The sequence below is a fragment of the Sciurus vulgaris genome, assembly GCF_902686455.1.
Source record: "Sciurus vulgaris genome assembly, chromosome: 13".
Lineage (NCBI taxonomy): Eukaryota > Metazoa > Chordata > Mammalia > Rodentia > Sciuridae > Sciurus > Sciurus vulgaris.
In genome coordinates this window covers 17720119-17742377 of record NC_136474.1, presented here as the reverse complement: position 1 = coordinate 17742377, position 22259 = coordinate 17720119, and the positions used below count along the sequence as shown (strand labels likewise).

At 45.2% G+C, this 22259-nt stretch overlaps 1 protein-coding gene across 13 annotated transcripts in view; it reads left to right on the top strand.

Moving 5' to 3' along the window:
- The window catches only part of CDC14B (cell division cycle 14B), an 86390-nt gene that overhangs the window by 35201 nt on the left and 28930 nt on the right, over positions 1-22259 (top strand). For 12 of the 13 annotated variants that reach the window (XM_079108863.1, XM_079108860.1, XM_079108868.1 and 9 more), the window contains exons 4-6: positions 1984-2076; positions 14808-14884; positions 20380-20446. In XM_079108863.1, the coding sequence (XP_078964989.1) occupies positions 1984-2076; positions 14808-14884; positions 20380-20446 (237 nt within the window). The remainder of the gene's footprint in view (positions 1-1983; positions 2077-14807; positions 14885-20379; positions 20447-22259) is intronic. The other variant, XM_079108870.1, reaches the window with a different exon arrangement.

Below are 22259 nucleotides of genomic sequence, written 5' to 3'. Positions count from 1 at the left end.
ATTGTTCTTTCTTCATTGTGATGAGGGAGCGCTAGCAAACTAACAGGAAAAACAGGCTCTGCTGTCTGTCCTGTCTTAAAATTCCCATTATATGGTACTAGTTTCGACTCTTCACTTTGACCCTTTATACTTGGAGAAGAAGGGGCAGGAAAGGCAAAGACCAAGGGCACATCATTCAGACTGTATTACTGAGAGCTATGGAGGATCATTCCTCTTGGCTTGAACTTTGACCTCAGTATTAGAAAATTTGAATTATTTGTCAGGCACAATAAGAAGGGGCTATGGTGCCTCTGGCTAGTAGTGCCACCTCAGTTTACTATACATTGTCAAATAGAAAATTCTGCATTTGGAAAGCAGGTACTTTTAAAAAAGTTATTCAGTGGATTGTCTATAAGACAACTTCACAAATTTTTTTAATTTCAAATTTTAATTTAGCTTGATTAAAAATATATGAGTAAGGGAGATGTCTGTGTCCCCCTCCCCCAGCATCAGCTCGTATTCACTACAGACTTACATACATTTGGAGACTGTCTCCTTCTGGGCTCCTTAAATAGGAATGTAAGCATAAATGGCCTTATGCACATGTATCCCCCTCCCCCTTTTCACTTGCCAGCCTCAGATATTCTGTTTCCCACAGGGTGAAGCTAAAAGTAATTCCCTTTATTTGCCCCTTCTTGGGGTCTTTTGCTTTAATTATGGAAGAGTCACCGCAGTGCTTAATTGTCTCTGGACTCATCCTTTGGTTTGGGTCAACCAAAAACAATCTTGGTTCTTTTAAAAAAATAATTTACTAGAACAACTTATAATGTCAAGAGTGTCTTACAGTCTTGCTGCTAGACAGTGGGGGGTTGGTTTGGTTGGGGATTGAACCCTGGGCTGTTCTGCTGCTGAGCCACCTCCACAGCCCTTATTTTTAACTTTGAGACAGGGCCTTGCTGAGTTGCTGAGGCTGTCTTTGAACTTGCAATCCTTTTGCCTTTGCCTCCCAGATGGTTGGGATTACAAGCCTGCGTCACTGCCTGACTGTTTTTTTTTTTTTTTTTTTTTTCAATCAACTTATTTCAAGTAAACCAGTAAAGGAAAATGTGTAAACATTCATCACGGAAGCACTAGAATGTCGAAAAACTGGGGGAAAGAAAAAAAAAAAAACAACAACAAATGGACTGGAGAAGCTGGGCAGGACTGGCGCATTCAGCTGAAGGCGTCCTTCCCCTCCTTCCCTTGGTTCTTTTCCTTTCCCTCCATTTCTCCTAACTTTGCATTAAAGTAGGATGTGTGTGTAGAAGTGGGTGCAGCCCAGTGCGTTTGCCCAAGTTGAGTTCTTCAGGTAATCCTCTTGAGCAAGAACAAAATTAGTGGCCCCAGGAGAGCCCACAGAGCTCTCCGCTGCCCCTCCTGGGGTCCACTCTTTGTGCTCAGGCAGCGTGGGTCATTCCTGCGCTGTTCCGCATGCCCTTGTATTTTAACGCAGTGGTCTTGGGATTACTTGAGAAAGCAAACTTTAAGAGAAGGTTTCTCACGTTGCCTTTTCCAGCCAGCCCTGCAGAGGTGGCTGTCTGCCTTGTTGCTGTTTAGATTTGAGGCTTTTGCTTACATACCCACACGACCTGTTGTGGACTGTGTTGTGACCAGTGGCTAAACTTCACATCTCCTCGGGAAAACCCAGCATCAGGAGTGACTGGCATCCTGTGGTCAACCCTGAGGGCCCTTGGTTTTACAGCCCACGGGTCCCCTGGGCAGTGACCCAGTGGTGGTCTGTCTGTGAGCCTATATCTGGACACGTTTCCGTCCCTTGATGTCCCTCATTTCAGAACATGCCCTTTAGGAGAAGGTACCTGGTGACTGGTTATCAGTGTTAATCTTTTCCACTGCGCCGCTAATGTGTGTGTTTCTCTTTGGTGAGATTGTGAATTTGTGTTTATCACAAAATAAAGTTTTAGAAAACTCAAAAGGAAATGCTAACAACTATTTATTTTTATGCAGTCCATTACAATGATAAGGAAGAAAATTATTCATTTTACTGGCTCTGATCAGAGAAAACAAGCTAATGCTGCTTTCCTTGTCGGATGTTATATGGTAAGTACTTCACTAGTTTCCTGACGTATTCATGAAAACGTGTGCCACTGTGGTGCTTTACATCTCGGGGTGCAATTCTGAAGTCACTTCTTCTAAGATTCTGTCTGGGTTTGTTCCTAAAGGGAACATGTTTTGCTTTTTTAAACCGACCAGCTGAATGAGACTGTGCTTCTGTGGGGGTAGGGAGCCTGTGGGAGAGTTTTCTTAAAAACAAAACGCAGAACACTGGATCAATGTTTGAAATAATTGCTTTTTAAATCTTATTGCTGCCCCCACCCTGGCCCCAGGCTGCTGCTGGGGATTGAGCCCTGGCCCCAAGCATCCTTAGCAGGCATCTACCACTGAACTGTGCTTCCTGCTCATTCCTGGTTTTTTTTTTTTTTTTTTTTTTTTAAACTACTAGTGAAAAAAATAACCTATGGCATATTTATGGACAATTTGTTGTCATATTTGTTCCCAGCTCAGTGTGACTCTGACTCTGTTTATGGTTGTGTCTTGGCACACAGAAGCTTTTTCTTTTCTTTTCTTTCTTTTAATAATTAATGTGTTCATTTTTAGAAATCCTCCCAGGATTTTACACTGTCAGATTCGTTCTGGTTGGAGGGTTAGGAGAGGGGCAGGGTTAAGCTAGTTTGGACATTCTCTCGGGTTCATTTGACCTGGCTCTGCTCAGGTCACAGCCAGCTTGTCGCAGGATTACTGCTTGTGTCTGTGACAAAGGCCTTTGGCGCCATCCCTGGCTGGTGAAAGGAGGCAGGAGCAGCAGTGGCGCTCTGCTAGGAAGCAGGAGAGAAACTCCCCAGAAAAGGAGGTTTGTTCACAGCGGGGCAGGAGTGTCGGGACGTAAGAGACAGGTCAGCGTGATGGCCGAAGCTGACCTGGTCGCCATCAACAATGGAGTCCTGTGCTGAAGCCATGCAGAGATGAGTGATGATCCCTACAAATCGACCCACAGTCTTAATACCCTTTGCTGGAGCTGTCGAGGAATTTTACAGATGGTAAAATTTTTTCGTGATCAGCTTGGCCTGGTGACATTGAAAACGAAAACCTGGAGGTAGACTCATTAGGAAGAAAATATTCCAAATGGACTGTCCACCTTCATCCTTCCGCTGAACTCTGGGCTTCTGAAAGGAATCATGATCTGCTCACCATTTTATGTCTAAAGAGTCTCCATAGGGAGTGGGGAGGGGATGTCCCACCTGTCCTTGGGGCATGGGAATAAAGCATTAATATTTTATCTCGTATCTGAAAGACAAAACAGGTCGCCATGCCCGGGCCCCCCCGCCAGTCTGTCAGACGGTGGGGTATCCTGTGTATACTAGGAGGGTCCCGGGTTCCCGCTGTCCTCAGTATATTTCAGAGTTTCGCCCTTTCTCTGGCCTGGTAAGTGGCTTTCCTCGTTCACCCATCTGGTGTGGGGGGGTCTTTGGTAATTGGGAGTAGAACGAAGCTAAAATTCTGCACCCCGTGAAGAGGGGGATTGAACAGAGGATGAGGTTTTCTCCTAGGAAAGGAAAAGTGTGCCCGTTGCCTCGGGAAGTGATGAGCTTGCCGCTCTGCTCTGTGGGTGTGCCAGTGACTGTTTTATCACCAGGTTTTGGGGTCCTGGTGCTTTCTCACTCCAAACTAAAGGCGAGATTTTAAGTGGAAATGGGAGCCTTTTAAAAGTAAATTCATGATTAGAAGAACACTCTTTAAATTTTGAAATTCTCTTGTGATAAATAGTAATACCATGCATAAACCCCACCTTTGCTCCCCTGAGAATTTTAGAAGCTTTTTGTGCGCACACGTACATGCACATTGTAGGTTTTGTGTTTATAAGCAGTTTTATTGCCTGCTTTTTTTTTTTTTTTAAGTGATCTGTTCTTTCATATTCGTACACGTTTTATCATCTTTATACCCAGATCATATTCGTATTTTCCAAATTGGCCCCCAGTTTCCAAATTATCCAATCTGAGACCGCACGCGCAAGTCTGCAGCACCTTGCTGTCTCTTGTTCTTGATGTGATCCCCCCTTTTTATATATATACCAGGGATTGAACCCAGGGACATTAAAGCCACATCCCGAGCCACTTCTGTTTTATTGTTTTAAAGAATTCACATTTTACTTCGCGTTTGTTTTCCTGTGGTGCTGAGGCTGGAACCCTGTTCCTCACTGTGCTGGTCCAGGCGCCACCACTGAACTACGACCCCAGCCCCACCCCTGCCTTTATTTTTTTATGTTGAGACAGGGTCTTGCCAAGTTCCTTAGAATCCCACTAAGTTGCTGAGGCTGGCCTTGAACTTTCAATCCTCCTGCCTCAGCCTCCTGAGCTGCTGGGATCATAGGTGTGCACCACCGTGCCTGGCCCAGTCACTGTTTTGATGGCACTGACTCACTGAAGAGGCCAGCTCTGGTGTCCGGTAGAATGGTCTCTTTGCCTTGTGAGTTTCACCATTTTTGTCCTTGGGGTTTCTTTTAACTCTACAGAAAATACTCCATTCTGTGTATTTCTTGTGAACTGGAGGTTCGAATGGAGTCTTGTCCATTAATAGAAAAGGCTGTGTAATGTCAGAAAACACAAAACACTTCCGTTACTGTTAACAGTGCTGAAAACGACCCTGAGTCAGGGCTGACCATCAGACCCTTCAGTGTGCCTTCTCCTGTGACTCGTGGCTTCCTGCAGGTGGCTTTGGGCACTGTTCACATGTAGAAGTTCCTGTCAGCCGTTCATCAGTGTTGTCAACAGCAGCTGATAAAATGCAGTGACACTTTGGCCAGGGATGGGCCACGTCAGCGACGGCGGGGCCGTGCGGTCGCGTTGCTCAGGGATGCCTGGGTCGTCTCTGTGTCAGCACAGAGTGTTGGCACACTGGGGAAGTCCCTCAGGTGACTCTTGGACCTCACCCCGCAGGTGAGCTGTGCTCCACTGCGCTTGCCCGGTCAGGCCTCCTGGGCTCTCGGCTCTTTCCTGGCTGTTTCTCCACCCTTCGTTGACTTTCTGACTTTCTGATGGGAATCCAGCTTTCCTTCATGCAGTGGGCTGTTTGGTGCCCTACCCAGTGTCCTAATGAAAAGGCAGCGTGCATGGTCATTTCTCTCTAACTGCCAGTTTTCAAAGTAAGGTGTTTTACTGGCTACAAAACAAGAATTTTATGACCTGTTTTTAAAATAATCTAAACAAAGGCTCAGTGGGATTTGAACACATTTACTAAACATTTTTAAAAATGTGCAGTTCCACATCTTCTTGGCATTTGGAAATTACTAAGTGAACATGCACCTTTGCTGGGTGGCATTTAGCAAGGGGCACAGTCACCCTTCCATGCTGAGAGTTTCACGTCCATGAATTTAGCCAACCACGGATCAAAAAATATCTGTTTTAAAATTGCATCTGAAAGGTCCCAGATGCAGTTCAGGGGTAGAGCTCTTGCCTGGCACGTGTGAGGCCCTGGGTTCCGTGCCTCTGTGAGGAAGGGGCGGATGACATCTGTCCTGAGCACTCAGACTTCCTGTTTGTTATTTCCGGATGATACACTGCAGCAACTATTTGGGCAGTGTTGGTGTTTTAGGTGCTGAAAGTTTTCTGTAGAAGACTTAAACTACCATGGAGGATGTGCATGGGCTCCATGCAGACACCATGCCTTTTTTTTAAGCTTAAAACAATGATAGAATTTGTTATCTGAGTGTCTGTGATCTGGGCATTTGGGAGAGGCTTACTTTGGTAGTTCTGGCTCAGGGTCTCTCATTAGTTTGTAGTCAAGATGTGGACTGGGATTGGAGTACCCATCTCCAAGATGGCTCACTCAGTAGTTAGCAAGTTAGTCCTGCCTGTTGGCAGGAAGCCTCAGTTGCTCCCCACACAGACTCTCCATTGGGCTGTTTGAATGTCTTCACAACATGGTGGCTGGCTTCCTCCAGAGTGGACAATCCAAGGAGAGCTAGCCCTGAGTAATGCACTATCACTTCCTTATACTCTAATGGTCACTGAGACCAACCTTAATGAAATGTGCAACGGGACCAGACAATTGCTTCAGTATTAGAAGGTGAGGATTGTTAAGAGCCAGCATGGAGGCTAGAAGCTACAACCAGTATTTGAATGCTGGGCATGGTGACATGCACCTGTAGTCCCAACTACTTGGGAGGCTGTGGCATGAAGATCTCTTGAACCCAGGAGTCTGAGGCCAGCCTAGGGAACATAGCAAGACCAAGGACCATAATGATCTTGTCTGCATGAGGATTCAGCCAATATACGCCACATTTCTGTGTTGACCTGGAACATGTGCGCCGCCCTGGCACAGCTGCCCACCGCCCTTAGTGCGACCTGACACCATGCCTTTTGATCCAGGGACCATTTATCTGAGGGAGGTTCTGGAACCAGTCCTGAGGACCAAGGGAGAGCTTTTGGTTGGCTAAGCTAATGGTACATTTACCACATTTGCATTTATGAATCATGGTGAAAATATCTTTTTTTGTTACAGCAGCCATTCAAGAACAAGTGATTTAAAAATCAATTTTTTTTTTTTTTTTTGGCAGTACTGGGTTTGAACTCAGGGCCTTGTGCTTGCGAGGCAAGCTCTCTACCTGCTGAGCTATCTCCCAGCCCTAAAAATCAAAATTTTTTAAAAAATGAAGCATATCAATCACATTAACTTTAAATTGTTATTTTTTTCTTTCACATTTTAAAATTGGTGCATCGTACTTGTATATAAGGATGGGATTTGTTGTTATATTCATACATGCACACAAATTGTTTTGATAAAGTTATTTTGTTGTTTGGGTTTATTTATTTATTTTTCTTTGGTACCAGAGATGAGACTGAAGGCCTCACTCACACCAGGCGAGTGCTGCCCACTGAGCTGTGTCCCCAGCACTTAGCAGTGTTTAAAGCACAGGTACAATGTACAATGATTCATCTTAGAGATAATTGTCCCTTTATCACGAAGGTGTCTTATATGTGTACTTTATAGTGGAGGTGGTGTGTTAGTACAGTAGTAGGTATGAACATTGATAATTTGTAGTTGCAAAAAAAAAAAAAAAAAAATTTGTGAGGGACTGGTGGTGTGGCTCATGGTAGAGCAGACACTGCCTACGTACTCCAGGCCCTGGGTTCAGTCCGCAGCACTGGGGACAACGTGAGAGAGAGTTGAAACAGACTGGTGAGTGTTGGGATGGCGTTTGATGATGTAGTTCAGATGGAACTGACTTCACAGCCTTTGTTCTCCTGCTGACTTGCGTTGCTGAGCTCTTCCATAGATTACGTGTACATTGGAGGGCTGGCCTGGAAAATTAGTCATCATTTCTCACAGTTTTCTGTGTGTAAAATACATGACACAAGCAAACGGTTGGCTCCTAGCTTGCAAATTTGCTCCTGTGTGGTGTTTGATACATGACTTTGGTAGAGGTAATTATGGTAGTAGCTTGTGGGTTCCTTGGTCAAAATTTATTACTATAATTTTTTTAAAAAGTTTGAGCAGTTTTTATGGCCTTTGGAATGACTTGCCTTGTAAACATTTATATGGGAAATGATGATACCAATTAAATTCTAAGAGTCTGTTAACTCCACAGTCTGCACGCAGAACCCCAGATTGCATTGACTTCAGCTTGCCTCAACAGGCGGGAGCTCGGGGACTTTGTTCATTATTCAGTGATGATCTTTGAACCTGTGGTCCACTTTTTAAATGATTTAATTACTTTGGACTCAAAATAGTCGAAGCTGGGATAAGGTGGCTGCAGGGGAGGAGAGGGGTGGCGGGGGAGCACAGGAGAAGAGGTGAGGTCAGGAAGCTGGTCGGAATGCAGTTTAGCCGACAGCTGGGGCCCCTGAGACCAGCGGGCAGCCCAGGCGGGGCAGCCAGGGCTTGGGAGACATGGTTCCTGCAGACCCCCTTCTGGGTGATTGTGCAAGGCAGGCAGGGCAGATGGCCCGCGGGCCGCTGTAAATAGCAGGTGCACCACGCAGGCAGAGGCTGCCAGGGGGAGGCCCTGCACAGCAGCTGCGGCCTCACCTCACCTTATCTTACTTCCCTTTTCACGCCCGCTGCCCGAGTGCTTGCTGGGCAGCATGGAAGAGAGGGCTCTAGACCACTCTCCATGCTGGTTGCAGATGCGATGGGCGCCCCAGACCTTGGCTTCCTGCTGGTTTCAGTGTGATTTCTTGTCTGTGCAGAGGCTTCTGCCTTCAGGACGAGAGGGCCCTGCTGAGCAGTCAGCCTGCCTGCCCTTAGGGGAGTCCCAGCCCACTGCTGTCCCCCGCCCCACTGTGCCCTGTGTTTAAAATTAGGAGATCTTATAAAAAATCTTGATTTTCTTTTTAACAAATGTCCCCACTCCAGAACAGTGCATCCCGAGTGCTCTTACACCCAGGGACGGTGTGCTCATTTTTATTAGATGTCCTGCTTCTGTGCACCTGTTTGCTACTTCAGACTTCCAGTTTCCTTTCTGTACATTGAGGATCGTTATACCAACCCACAGTATGTATATATAAATAAAAGTGATTTGATAAGGTAAAAATTTTTGAAAAGTAAGGCCATCTGATTGACTTTATTTATTTATTTTTTTTGAACCCAGGGATTGAACTCAGGGGTGCTTAACCACTGAGTCACATCCCCAACCCTTTTTATTTTGAGACAGGGTCTCACTAAGTTGCTAAGGCTGGCCTCGAACTTTTCAAGCCTCCTGCCTCAGCCTCCCAAGTCCCTAGGATAATACGTGCCCCACTATGCCCGGCTCCATCTGATTACTTTAAAGGTGATTTAGGGTGTTTTTCTTGCCAGTATTTTTGTAGGAACTGTGGAAGTGATTTTACTCTTTATTAAGTTGTTTATCATGTATATTCTTTCCCTTGCTTGCTTTTTCCTGTCAGCCGTTCAATGTGAACTTAGCACTGATTCACGAACATTCTCTGGTAATCTGGAAAGCGGTCTTTCTTTTTTTTACATCAGTCAGATTCTTGGCATAGGAAAGACTATGTCATCTGGCCGACGTGAAAATAGTTTTAAGGGTTTTTAAATGCTGCAAACATTGTGACATTTATCCACAGAGATATTTGAAAATAGTTTACTGGCTTCTCAGGCTGCCACATTTGTCGTTGGGGTTTCAGTGTCTTTTGTTTTTAACTCTCGGGTGTGATGAGTGGGGTGATATTTTGGTTTTTAAATTGTACCAGAGACTGTCCGAGAATGTAGATAAAGCTTCGAAATGTCATCTACAGGAATAGAAATAAGAAATCGTGCCCGATTGGGTTTTTATTACTTGAGGCCTGGTTGTCAGTGTTGAAATGATAAAGGATCAAATTGTGACCCTTTTCTTCAAGCCAGTGATTGCATCTATCCATTGCCAAGTGACAGGGCTTTGAAACACAGGTCAGAAGTTCTCGCAGGAGCTCTGGGGCGTGCAGGTTGTGGTTTTAAAAATGGAGGTGGTGGAAAGGTCTAGAAATGCTTCCCCCGCTGTTTTTGTGAAGAGATGGGGTCTCACCGTGTGGCCGAGACTGGCCTTCAACTCCTGGGCTCAAGCCATCTACATGCTTCAGCCTCTGTGGAGCTGGAGCTGCAGGCACAAGCCACCACATCCAGCTAGCTATGGTTTTATTCAGCAAAAAAGAACCTTGTACCATGCATTGGAAGATCACCCCTGGTTTCCTAAGTCCTTTCTGCACAGTGTTTAATTCTTCCTGCGGGGCTGCTCTCTGCCCCTTCAGAGAGCTCCCTGGTGCTCAGGTACAGGGCCTTGCCCAAGCTCACCAAGTCGCACCTCTGTGCTTGTCACGTCTGCACACTGAGAGGAGCATTTCCTTGCGCATTGCAGAGTGAGCTGCTCTGTTATCTAGCAGGTTTCCCCCAAACAGCAGTAAGGGTTCTCTTGCACAGTCTCCACGACCAAGGTTTCCAAGAATGGCTTCACTTGGGTGGGTCTAATCCTGGATCTCTCCCAGGCTGTGGTTACCTGGAGGGTCTGCTTCTGAGGTGACCTATTCACATGCCTGGCAAGGTGGTGCCAAGTGTTGGGCCACAGGAGTGTCCTCCCAGGATGATGTGCCTGCTTTACCCGGCGTGAGGGATCCAAGTGAAGTGAGACCTGGGTTGGACTGCAGCTCTCGTGGTGGGCCCCGCATGCCACACGGGCTCACTGTGGGAGGGGACGTGTGAAGTGGAAGCACCAGGATTCTCCAGGCTGTCTTGGAAGCTGCCGGCACAGCTGTTAAATCTCTTCTGGTCAGAGTTTGTTGTTGCGTGGCTTCAAGCAGCGCTGTGGAATTCGAATGCATTCTACACACATAGCTTCTGATGAAATGCACCAAAAGAATTTGAGAAGTGCCAGTGTTACTATAGGGAGCATTTAATAGGGTTCTTTTTATATAATGCATTTAGAATAATTTCACTTGGGAAAGGCTTTTGAATCAGGAAGATGAGTAGGTAGGCGTAAAAGCAAAAATTACAGATTGTTAGCAAACATTCCTTTGCTAGTTCTGTAATGGATTTGGTCTCAATCTGTGTATTTCTTTTAGTTTTATCTCATTGTACCTTATGTGCAGTATTCCCCAGCATTTTGTGGAGAGGGGTTCTGGTGATTGAACTCAGGTGTGCTCTGCCTACCTCCTGAGCTACCCCTACCCCTTTTGATTCTTTTATTTTGAGACAGGATCTTGCTAGCTTGACCAAGCTGGCCTTGAAGACCTTGTGATTCTCTTGCCTTGGCCTCCCAAGTTGCTGGGATTACAGGCACGCACCCCTGTGCCCAGCCCCAGGGATTTTCAAAGTTCATCAAAAGGAATTTAGGTTCCCCTGGTGGGAAAAAATATTATATTGTTCTCATGTTTTTTGAATTTGTTTTCCAAGCCTTAGCCAACAGTTATTTAATGTATTAGAGACTATTTTTGTTTTGAAAGTTACAAGGAAATTATGCTATTGCAATTTTGGTAATTAAAGCCAAGAACCACAGTCTCGAGTAGGAAGAATTATCTTAAATTGGTGCTTAAGGGAAACTTACATAATTTGAGAGAAGGCCTTAGAAATATAAGAAAATTCTGAAGGATTTCTCTGGATCCCATTGGCTGTGTTTCTGAATGTGTACACAATGCATCTAACCCTGTTTTCACTGACCGGCTTCGAGGTATGTGTGTGTTTCTAGAGTTTTATCCTTGTTCAGGTGACTCCACTGTGGAATGAAGAAGCTCTTTTAGCATGATGAAATTCAGTGTTATAAATTTTTTTTCTGTGATTATTTATCACAGGTTTTATAACCCTGAAGAGATTCTCATCTGATTTTTTGTTGTTGTTGTTTTTCTATTCAGACGTTTTGCGTGTTTGTGATCAGCAGTAAAGGTTGCAATGATGTAGTAGTTGTGGACAAAACCCCCTTGTTATCTAAAAATGGGATTTGTTTTTTCCTGTACAGGCAGCTGTGAAGTTATCAGGGAATAACTGTCCATCTGGAACTGGTCACCTTTTCCTTGATTAATTAGTATATCCTGCTGAGAACCTGGTTGGGACTTCACAAGATGCGTAGTAGTGTCCTCCAATTCACGTAGAAATGTCCCACTTATCTACTGAAGGTTCCCACCTTTGTGCTCCAGGAGGTGGGGCATCCTTGAAGTCCCTGGTGGTTCCTAATGGGCCAGTCCTTCTAGACACCATGAGGTGAACAGGCTTCCTTTATCATATGCTTCCCCCTTGACGTTCTGCCTTGCCACCAGCTAGAACAACAGGGACAAGCAACCATGGGCTGCAACCTCTAGGACTATGGGCCAAAACAAGCCTTTCTCCTCCTCCCCCTCCTCCTCTTCTTCCCCCCCTCCTCCTTCTTCCTCCTTCTTCTCCTCCTCCTCCTCCTTTTTTAAAAAATATTTTTTAGTTGTAGATGTACACAGTACTTTATTTTATTTATTTTACTTTATGTGGTGCTGAGGATCAAGCCCAGTGCTTCGCATGTGATAGGCAAGTGCTTTCTACCACCAAACTACAACCCCAGCCCCAACTTTCTTCTTTATAAGTTGATTAGCTCCAGCATTTTGTCACAGTGATGGAAAGCTGACTAACACAGTTGCAAATTGGAGCAAATGCTGACCCACATTTACTTTCCAGGAGTTTTCAAAGCACAAATCAGAGCTCCATGAACTCCCATGCTATGGCCAGAAATAGATGTCCTTGGGGGGGTCCACTGGGAAGTTGGCATTTGTGAGGAAGCCCCTCCATTTCCTAAGAGTGCATTCTGTAGTTTTCTAAGAATTGTTAGACATTACGTAAACCCAGCACTAATACCGAAGTTGCAGGTCTCCCCTCCTTTAATACCACAGCTGGAGGGCAGGTACCTGCAGCAGCGACAACAGCTGTTTGGAGGCAGCTTGAGGAGAACCAGACTTCTATATAAAGTTTTGTTCTGTGCTCGTGCAGTGAGTAAGGCACTTCGCGCTTCCTGGTCTTCAGTGTTTGGTGGATGGTGAATTTTGTTGGGCAGTTCAGTTCAGTGCTTGTTGTGTTTAAACCCTTCTGTAATTAGCCAGACCACTTTGTTTCTGGAAATGTGTTTCGGTGCCGTTCTTCTGTCCAGTTGCCGCTTGTTTTTTGGAGGTGGGTTTCTGGAGGAGATTTGCGAGGAAGGCCTGAAACAGAACAAGGGGCAGAGTTTGCTGAAGGTGTTTGGTATGCCTGTCACTTCCTGTCGCAGTCACAAATGCCGGAGTCCGTCAGCTCATGGGGAGAGAAGGTTTATTTCGGCTCAAGGGTTTGCGGTTTCCAGCCCATGGTCTGGTGGCCCTGCGACTTGGGGGCCTGTGGTGAGGCAGCACATCATGGTTGGGAGCAGGGAGTGGAGCAGGGGAGAAGTGGAGAGGAAGAGACAGGCCGCGTCCCCATTCGGAATTCCCCTGGCACTGCCCAGTGACCCCAGGCCTCCCGCAGGCCCCACCTCCTAAACGTCTCCACCACCTCCCAAGAGCCCAACCAAGGACCAGGCCATAACCAAATGACAGCATCTGACAAGTCTCAGAAGAGACAGGAGACATTGGAGAGGAGAAGGGAGTGAAAGAATTAAAATACAAAGTAAAACAAAAAGGTTGGATTTTTAAAAATTTGTATCATTTTCTTGAAATAATTTTAAGTCATCTTTCTGAATAAATAATGATAAAATAGAAAGTCAGTTGATGGATTGCTGAAAAGTGTAAAGTAAGTAATGTGTGTACAAATAAGCCCACACACTGCTGAGATTATAGGGTTATCAATGATGTCCATGTGGTTGGTTCATGATAAATGACAATCTTAGGTGAGTCGATATTGTAACTCAAAAATTTGATATTATGTAAGAATTAACAAAGCATTCCTTTATTCTTGGAATTGTTTTCTGTTGGTCATTTTGTCCGTTCCTATGCTGCTGCAGATAAATAAATGTTTGAATATCCTGTCCATGAGTTAATTATTGGGAGAACTTTTCTTTTATGAATTTGTGTGTGTGTGTGTGGTATTGGAGCATCAAACCAGGGCCTCATGCATACGAGGCAAGTGCTCTACCACAGATCTGTACCCACAGTCAGTCCCATTATGAGTCTTGAGACAGAATTGATGGAGTGCTTCCGGAAGCCGTCAGCTCTTAGAACCAGTTTTGAGATAGATCTTTCTTAGATCTTGACATATATAAGGTTAAGTAGTCAACGTTAAAAGGTTTTAATTGACTTTTTTAGTGGTTCCTTTTTTTCCCTGTCCTGGTGATGAATACCAGGGCCTGTGAATGCCAAGCACATGCTCTGAGTTACAGGCCTAACCCAGTGACTTTTTAAGAAATTTAAGAATGTATCTTCCCCAAGTCATTGGGATTTAATCCAGTTTTGATGATGAAACAGTACCAGGTGTAATGCGTGTGCGTCCTCATCCCCCACGTGACTTGAACGTGGCCTGCAGTAGTGTCACACTGTCCCAGGCAGGCATAACGGAGGTCACGGAGATGACTCTCAGACCATGGGGTTTCTCGAACACACACATGACCTGTGAGGAGGAGAAACAGGAGAGGATCAGAACAGTAAAATACCTGAGCAACGCTAGGAATGAGAAGATGGTGGGACAGTGTAAAATACCTAGGGAAAAGGATCGCAGGCCAGAAATCCTGTTCATGGCCCAATAATAAATGTCAAGGCAGAAAAACTGAAATCTCTGGAAGTACACGGAACACCATGAACCTCACACACTAAAGAGCACACTTGAAGTGTTTACAGATGAAAGCTAAAACGTGACGTAGTTCCAGAGACAAGAGGCGACAGGGAGACGCAGTTCCTTATAATACTTGGCCTCGTTGTAAGTACTTAAGTCTTAAGTGAAAGAGCCGGTCAGCAGTCTGGGCTGGGAGGTGGCTCAGTGGTAGGACGCCTGCCTGCCTGTGCAAGGCCCTCGCTCAGTCCCCAGTAATGCGAAAATGGAGTCTCGTTCTGCTATGGTGGCTCCTTCCGGCTCGCCCACCCTCCCCTCGCTCTTCACGGGTCCCTTCAGTGGACGGTCAGGAAGGAGGTGCGGGAAAGCCTGGCAGTCTCTTTTTAAAATGACAGTCTCGCTGGCACAAAGGTTGTGATATGAAGTCTTCAACCTTGCAAGCCAGCCGTGGCCGGTTTAAGCAAATAAGGAATTCCCAGGTGGGGTACTGGTGGCTCAGGTGTCCCAGGAAGGCCGAGCACCCAGTTAGCCCCAGGGCTCGGGCTTGTGCACAGCTTTGTGGGCCGTGTGTCTTCATTGAGAAGTAAATTGCCTTTTTCTTCTCTTTTCAAATGTAGGTTATATATTTGGGGAGAACTCCAGAAGATGCATATAGAGTATTAATCTTTGGAGATACATCTTATATCCCTTTCAGGTAAATATAAAAATGATGTGATAGATTCATTTAATCAGATCCTTGCCAGGAACATCTCGGTAGTTGTTTCTGAAAAGAGAAGACCTGGTTGATAGCATCGTAGGGCAGGTGCGAGAAACCTGGCAGATCCAGGGGTCTCCGCAGTGACACCGCTGATGTTTGGTCCTGGGGCTGCTGAGTGCATTGTAGGGTGCTGAGCCACATCCTTGCCCTCTGCCCCCGGTGACATCCCCACCCCGGCTCCAATGATCAAAACCCGAAACACTTCCAGTCATTGCCGGGCGTCCCGGAAGTGTTGGGGCAGAGTGAGGAGCCGGACCTCCTGCCTTGGTGAAAAGAGAGGTTTGGGATCAGCTGAGGACCCTGAAGTGACTGTGCTCAGAGTTAGCACTGGCAGTTGGCTCCTGAGAAGCCCACCCAAGCACTGAAATTCCCGGTAAGCAGGAGTTAACTTAGTGGGGTCAAAATTGACCCCCTTGCCCTAGGAATAGACAGCAGAACCAGGGACAAGGGACTAATGGGGAACCCCTGCTAGAAGCCCCCCAGCAGCTGGGGCCCGGGGAAGAAGGCTGTCTCTTTCCAGAAAGCATCTCAAGCTTACCATGTGGTTGTCTTAAAGGTATTTTAAAGAAAAGGTTTTTTCCCCTGTGGTTTTTGTTTTCTTTAAGTAATATCAAATTCTAAAAGATTCTCCACTCATTTATCAAAATGCTTGATTTAGCTATATAATCTGAAGCCCTGTATGGTGCTTAATGAGTAATAAATGTGTGAAATAATTTTTTTTTTTTTTTTTTTGCGGTGCTGGGGATTGAACTCAGGGCCTTGTGCTTGCAAAGCAAGCACTCTACCAACTGAGCTATGTCCCCAGCCCACGAAATAATTTTACTTGTTGCATACTTGGTTGAAAATTTGGTACTTTTGATAGTTGTCTCGCTCTTCTACTCACAAGTGTGTTGATTGTTCCAGGGTTATTACACATACCTTGAATGCTCAATTTCAAAGTTCTGAACCTGCCTTTAAAAAACCCTAAGATTATGAATCTGATGTTGCTGAGGATGAGCTCTGGATTGGTCTCTAGCCAGATAACTCTGCAGGACAGTCCATGAACTTAACTCCATGAAAGAGATTTGCAGAGACAATCTTCAGAGCCCAGTAATGTATGGGATTGGAAAACTGTATTAGTGATTCAGCAAATTAACGTGGTTTGAGCCCACTGTCTGTGGTGCTTAGTATTCTTCTTCTCAGCCCCTGATAAATCAGCAATTATGTGTTTCCTAAAAAAAAAAAAAAGAAAAGAAAAAAAAAAAAAAAAAAGAAAGAAATGCTTGTATTTGTGGTCCCTGAGTCACAGGCTCTTGAGTCACCTGTTGATAGTGATAATTTTGTTCTACAGACCTCTTCTGTGTAATGGTGATCCTTCACAATGCCCTTCTCAAAAGTTCACAAGGAGGAAGTGAAATTTGAATAAATGCACAGATTTTACATAATCTTTTTTTTTTTTTTTTTTTTTTTTTTTGGGTGCTGGGGATCGAACCCAGGGGCCTTGTGCTTACAAAGCCAGCACTCTACCGACTGAGCTATCTCCCCAGCCCCTTTACATAATCTTAAGCAAGGATTCATGAAACACTGTGGATGTGAAAAAGGTTTTGTGTGCAGTACAAGCCCTGAAAACAATAAATGTTGCCCACTGCCATTTCTGTGTGTAAAACTATTGAAATTTGGCACTGAAAAATGAAACCAGTTACTTGTGGTCCAGGATCACCAGCCAGAAATTCTCTACAAAACAGGACTTAGCTGGAGGCCATTCAGCTTTGTAAAATTAGAATCTATTTAGACAAAGATTGCCAGAAACTTGATTTACTTTCTCAAAGTGTGGTCTTCGTAGTGACCCCAGTCTCTGAACTTTCGTCGCCACCCTGTGCTGAGAGAAGTAAACCGGGAGTTAGATTTTAGAGACATTTATAGTAATTTAGTAATTGTAGATCTGTGGAAATAAGTAATGGAAGAATTTGGATTTTAAAATAGTTTTTTTTTTAACCCTTTTCTAGTCATTTTTGATGAAACTAAGATTACTGCATCATTGTGGGTATGCAATAGGCTATTTATAATTTACATTTTAGGTACTTTGCAAAAGAATCAGCCTATAATGGACTTAAAATTTGGTGCTTCCTCCCATTTTACTGTTCTATAGGACTTTCTAATTAGAAAGTAGGACAGTTGGAATTAATAAAGCCTGGTAATACTTTGAAAGAGATCACATTATATCATTTTTATCTTTGCCACTTCAAGTGTAAAGAATCAATGTAACAAAGTATTAACAGTTTTTGCAAGAGTAGCATTCATTTACAGCAAATAAACTGTAATATCCAGTAGCAATATTCAGATTTAATTAAACATATTTCCTTAACCACTGAGTTTAAGGTGTCTATATGTGATTTCTTATTGAATTCAATATTTATCTAAGTAAAGCAACGTGCACTGTGGTGTTTTCCGGTTCCCTCAGGACCTGTCACGAAGGCGGTGCTTCTGTCCTTCGGTACCTTCTGCAGCTCTTGGGGCCCTCAGATGTGTGTGTGTGTTGCCGGGCTGGATCCCGGGTGCTGGTGCATGCGTGGCAAGTGCTCTGCCACCCAGCGACCCTAGGCCCTGGGGGTTTCTTTCTCTTCGTGGTCTCTGCCTTCTTTTTGGAGAGATGGTTTGCGGGGTTGTTAATGGCTCGCCTGTGGACGTCAGGCAGATGGGGGCCAAAGGCTCTGCTCTGCTTCCGCTTGGTCCTCGTTCTCCTGGATTGCAGATGGAAATGAAAACACACCTCCCTCAGAGGCGTGGAGGGTTAAGTGACATCCTCAGGACCAGGACCCTGGGGTCAGTGCCGGCCCTTCCCAGTGTGATGGGTAGTCATTGCCCTCCTGTTAGGGTAGTAGATGACCTATGTACAGCTTTTAAAAAACACTCGTCCTGAGTGTTGAGCACAGTCCAGTTCTGGTGGTCTGTGTGACTCCCACCCAAGGCCAGACGCAGGACGCTGCCGCCACCCCAGAAGATGCCCTCCTGCCACCCTCGACACCTCCGAAGTAGCCCTGGCTGTCCCTTCTGTCATCTCCAGTTCTGCTTCCTTTGAACTTGGTGTGTCTAGAGTCATTCATGTGCCTCCTGGGAAGCTGCAGTCTGGCTTTCGAGGAATTAGCGTCAAAGGTTCATGCGTGTGGCACACGCGTCCTGTGAACACCCCACAGCGGCGGCATCCTTTGTTCCTGTTGCGTGTGGTGCTGGGATTGGGCCCAGGGACGTGCAGTGTGGGGCCAGCACTCTGCCGCCGCACCGTCCTCATCCCTGTCTCCGGCCTGCTGCTCTTGTGACGGCGTGGGGACCGTTTGCAGTTTGCAGCCCTGGGAACAGGAGCTGTGGGGGAAGCTGGTACTTTTTACACTAGTATTTGGTGTTGCTTTGCCGTTCTGAGCAAGTCCCCTGTGTCGAATCTCCTCTCTTCGCACGTCTGGTAAATGCCATTGATGAGACGGCTCCCGCAGGCTCGGTCCAGGTCCGGAGCTCCTTTTCCCCTGGCTTGAGTACGGCCATGCGCGTGGTGGGAGGAAGGGAGGTGTCCAGGAAGTAAGTGCCAGTGAAGGAGGGCGCTCGCCTCTGCTGGTGGGCGCTTCCTGGGGAGAGCAGGGCCTGCCCTGTAGGTTCTCAGAAAGACGGAGAAACAAGCAACCAGCAAAACTCCAGGTGTCGGACTGTCACTAGGACTTGAATCGACATGCCTTTAACTGGACAGGGGAAGAGCCATCAGTGGTTTAAGAAAAAAAGACGAGTAATTAAGGGAGCAGGTGTGGTTGGCGTCTGAGGGATGCAGTATAAGAGTTCACCCTGTTCCCAGGGACCATTTGGATTTGGTTTGCCCTAAGTGGCTTCATTTTCTTGCCTTAGCTTTTGGGTCTAAAATGTTCCTTATTCCATGAGAAAGCCCCGCCCCCTTCAAATACTTGGGTTGATTTCCTTGGTCCGTGGTTCATTAGCCTTAGCACAGTTGTCTGGAACAGACCACCTGGCCTTACATCCCACGTACTTGTGTCTGGAGATTGTTTTTCTAATGTTCGGGCTGATCCCAGTTCTGCTAGCCTGAGACCATCTTCAGAGAACCACATCTCCAGGACGTTTTGTTTTTCTGCTTTCTGAATACAGTTGATAAGTTATTGGTAAAGTAGTTGCCTTCTGCATTGGACACAGACCTTTTAGGACTTTTGGAAGAGATGCTTAAATTCAGAACCTTACAGAACAAAAATGATGTGTCGTTCAGACCTTGTGTCTAGTCTTTATGGTGGCTAACAATTCAATAATTCTAACCGTTTCAGTAACGGTCCATAACATCTAAACTATTTTAATTGAAAAAGATGCACTTTGTTTTCCTCACTGTTGATTTAATATCGCTATAATCAATAGTCCCTTAAGGTTTGGAGAAGAACTAAAAGTTAACGTGTAAGCTGGGTGAGGTGCCACATTATCTGTAATTCCAGCTACTCTGGAGGCTGAGGCAGGAGGATCACAAGTTGAGGCCAGCCTCAGCAACTTAGCATGATACTGTCTCAAAAAGGGCTGGGAATGTAGCTTAGTGCTAAAGACTCCCTGAGTTCAATCCCCAATACTCGGGGAAAATTTCAGTTTACTTTTTCAGGTCAGTAGTATTTGTGTGAAAACTCAGGCAAGGTGGGCAATTAATGAGCCCCAGTTCCACGTGGGGCCTGGGTGGGAGCTATTCCAGTAGGCCTATTATTGGGCAAACCTAGAATGATCACAGCTACATTTTTATCTTGACTAATTTCAAAAGTTTTCATGTTTTAATAGCTCAAGGTAATGAAACAGCAAGCAAATAGAAGGATACTTTATTTTTCCGGGTAAAATCTTAGCTGATGTGAAGAGTTCTGTGGCCAGATCACTGCTGTGAGTCAGTGCGGTGATTGGACAGAGTTGTCTGTCAGCTATCGTAAGCACTTTTCTAAGAGTAAAGTGTTCCTGCCAAAGAGAACTTTGTTCTGTGGTTTTATTGTCCCTTCAGAACCGGAAAGAAGTTGTCCATTTAAGTCGTTAAAAGTCCTTACGCAGTGATAGCAACAAAGTGCTGCAAGCTTGCACTGACGTTTCAGATGTTACCTTGATGTCTCAGTATTTCTGCTTAGAGACACATGCACAGATACCAGTACATATTTAGACACACATGATTTGACATACAAAGGCAATTTTTTCTGATAATAATTTGATAAGGTATTTTCCAGTTTTAAGAAAAAATTCAGATGCCCTGCCCTTTTGTGAGGAGGAGTAGGTGTTGCTTGTTTCAATTCAAGAAGGAACTCGACTCTCAAACCCAAAGCCATCCATGCAGGTCATTTGAACAGTCAGACACATTTGATTTTTTAAATTCTGGTCAGCTTTGTTTTGAGGTAAGTGATTACAGAAAATTAACTGAGTTATGTATTTCAATACTTCCGGAATTTCAGAGACGCTGCCTATGGAAGTTGCAATTTCTACATTACGCTTCTGGACTGTTTTCACGCAGTGAAGAAGGTGAGTGACCCAGGGTGGTCCCAGGGCTATGTTGGGGAGGCGAGGCCCGCCCAGGGGTGACCTGGTTTCTTCCCCAGAGATCCATCTATTTGAAATTTTTGCAGGATGTGTACCATGTCAGCGTTACTCCATTTTCCAGCTAACATCAGAATGACACCAAACCAGGAGATAGTTTGTTCTGAATTTGAGTGCTTCTCTGCACGATCTGTGGGGAAACCACTTAAAAAAGGGTATGAGGGCTGGGGCTCTAGCTCTGCATTGGAGCCTCTGTCAGGCAGGTACAAAGCCCTGGGTTTGATCCTCAGCAGCCCCAAAACAACAGAACAAAGAAAATAAAATTTTTGAAAAGGAATGTTAAGAGACAGTTCAGTAATTAGGTTCTAGATCCAGAATTAGTTTTGAGTGTGTTGTAATTTGAAAGAAAAACATTAAGTAAATAGATGACTAGTTCCAAATTCTTTTATTTATGTATTTTATATGTCTGATTCTAATACTATTTTACAAAAACATCTCTGTGATACAGTAACAGAAACAGATTCTGTTTTTTCAGGTGTTCAATTTTGGGTTCAACATAGGAATTTGGATAGCCCATTAGTTACAAGGTTCTATATAAAACTAAGTGGGTGACTGGGTGACTTCGTCAAAATGGTGTTCGGGGCGGGGATGGGAGTTCAGTGGAAGAGCATGTGCTTAGTGCGTGTGAGGCCCTGGGTTCAGTCCTCAGCACCCCAAAACCCAAACAAGAGAACCACCTCCCAAAACTGTTTTAGGCCCTTGTGTGTGTCTGCGTCCGGGGAACACATTCCTGTCACATTGTAAGTCAGCAGGGTCGTCCCTGCACCAGGCCCTGGTAGAACCGCACTTGACTGGCTGTGAGGCAGCCCAGAAGCTAAAACGGCCAGTCGGTAGCTGCGGATAAGAGGCCCATTGAACAGTGGCTCGGGTCCATTGGTTTTCAGCAGCAGGAGGAACTGGGTTTTGCTTCCTGGTGGAGTGAAACAGACTTTCTGGGACTCTTGGGCAGAAATTGTCTTCAAATGAGAAGACCGATTGGCGTAAAAGCCAGAGTCCGATGCGTGTCCTCCTTTCTTCTGGATCAGGCAGTGACTTCTGGGGTGTGTTTCTGGATTTTAGTCCAGTGACTGGGGCGTGGAGTCGTCTGCGTAGCTGCCACCAGCTCCAAGCCAGGCAGGCATTGGCACAGGTAGAAATGACAGCTTCTCCCTGTGATTGGAGCCCCAGCCAGCTGGGTCCAGGAGATGGCTGATGTATGCAGCCACGTTCACTGTAGAGAGGAAGACAGGAAACTTCAAGGAGCCTGGAACATGTCTACGCTAACACTGTAGCAGTTTATTCTTATTTATTGATTTTTTTTTTAAATCTGTATTGCACCTGAGCCTAATTAGCCAGTATGATAGGCCAAGAGTTCCTTTTTACAGAGTGTTTAGTTTTATTCAGGGTTAACAGGTCTGAGTTTCAATTTAACCATTTTTCATTTATGCATTACTGTATATATGTTTCATATATATATATATATATGAAACATCAGTGTAATTGTGCTTTGATTTTAGTACTACTTCTTGTAGGATTACCTTACAGAATTTAAAGGAAGGAACTTGGGTTGTAGCACAGTGGTAGAGTGCTTGCCTAGCATGTGCGAAACTCTGGGTTTGGTCCCTAGCACCACCAAAAAAGAAAAAAAAGTTTAAAGAAAAATAATTGCCTGTAAACTACATTTAGATGGGGGCTGTGCAGGGGGTTGAACACAGGGTCTGTACGTGCTAACCACTGAGCTTTACCCCCCCCCCCCCGC